Source organism: Notothenia coriiceps, unplaced genomic scaffold (genome assembly GCF_000735185.1).
Source record: "Notothenia coriiceps isolate Sejong01 unplaced genomic scaffold, NC01 NC01_scaffold00015155, whole genome shotgun sequence".
NCBI lineage: Eukaryota > Metazoa > Chordata > Actinopteri > Perciformes > Nototheniidae > Notothenia > Notothenia coriiceps.
In genome coordinates this window covers 3046-4486 of record NW_011347856.1, presented here as the reverse complement: position 1 = coordinate 4486, position 1441 = coordinate 3046, and the positions used below count along the sequence as shown (strand labels likewise).

The 1441-nt window shown below is 45.2% G+C and overlaps 1 protein-coding gene across 1 annotated transcript in view; it reads right to left on the bottom strand.

Moving 5' to 3' along the window:
• LOC104948803 (alpha-actinin-4-like) overlaps nt 1–1043 on the bottom strand; it is a gene marked incomplete at both ends in the record, with an annotated part of 12626 nt that extends 11583 nt beyond the window's left edge. Inside the window, 2 exons of the mRNA XM_010775027.1 lie at nt 155–274; nt 914–1043. Of these exons, the coding sequence (XP_010773329.1) occupies nt 155–274; nt 914–1043 (250 nt within the window). The remainder of the gene's footprint in view (nt 1–154; nt 275–913) is intronic.
• Between the last annotated feature and the right edge of the window lie 398 nt (nt 1044–1441).

Genomic DNA, 1441 nt, shown 5'->3' with positions numbered 1-1441 from the left:
CATCTTGACTTGAGATCAGGTTTAAAAGGAGTGAGGTGGATGAATGAGTTTCAGGACTCATAACTACATTCATTGTGTCTCAGCACATCAACAATGGGCATTTTTAAGGGGCTTCTTTTCATGTTTGTATATGCGTGCATGAACACATGCTTACCCTCTGCTCCAATGGAGACCAGTTTCACTCCTTTTCCGGCGATGAAGTCCAAGGCTTTGTTCACGTTATTGATCTTGTGGACCCTCATCTTGCCTCGCTCAGGCTTGGCTAACCGTTCACCTGTGGACACACACACACACACACACACACACACACACACACACACACACACACACACACACACAGAAGGTGAGCGACGTAGCTCCTGTAGTGACGGAGGCAGCATGTTTCCACAGGCTCAGCACCACAACACTGTCAGACAGTTAAAGCTACAGCAGGCACCATGGTGTGACTCAGCTCAATGTGAAAGGAAGCCACATTTCATTATGAGACCAAAGCAGCTCAAATTAGTATGTTCTATGCAGGAGGAAGACTGTCGTACAAAGTGACAGGGTTCCCAGTGCTTCTCCTGATGGTGAGATGTGTGATCCATACTGAGGCGGGAAACTGTGAGTGACCCCGCTCTGGTTTGGATAGAGATCTTGTGGATCTAAAACATCTGAAAACATTTTTCACTGTGATCGACAGCTCAAAGAGAGGCTGCTTATAAATGCTCTGTGAAGTATGTGTGTGTGTGTGTGTGTGTGTGTGTGTGTGTGTGTGTGTGTGTGTGTGTGTGTGTGTGTGTGTGTGTGTGTGTGGTGGGCTGGACAGCTTTCCCCTGTGGTTTCTGTGTGGAACATTATTACAGCTATCACAGTTTAATTAAAAACTTTCCGAGTGAGTTTTGTGGAGCTGCGGGGGGGGGCAGAGGGTTACCTGAAATGGTCTCCAGCAGCAGCATCAGTTTGAGCCCATCCCTGAAGTCCTCCTCTATGCTTTCAATCTGCGTGCCGGACTTCCTCAGGTGGGAGTTGCACCATGCCGTGAACGTCTGAACACACAAACAGGAGAAACGTGGGGATTATTCACAGCCTGGGACGGTGTTGTTCTAGCTTTTATGACAACAAACTACATTGAATCGAGAATAGAGGAGAATTAACAGGAAGGTCAGGGAGTTGCTTTGATAAGACAGGAAGTGGCAGAAGAAATGGGGAGGAGACAGATGTTATAACACGATACATATAGTTCAGAACTGCTAGTTATCAAAGAACAATTTTAAATATAAGTCATACAAATAAAGTATCTTTTAACAATCACAATTAGCATCATTCCCACTATAAAAAACTAAAGTAAAGCCTCCTCACGTACAAAGGTACAACAGCCTGTCCCGTATGTTCATGTAGAAACACTGCCGACCTTACAGATATATGCCCCTGAATATATGAAACCTCGACAAGAATCAAA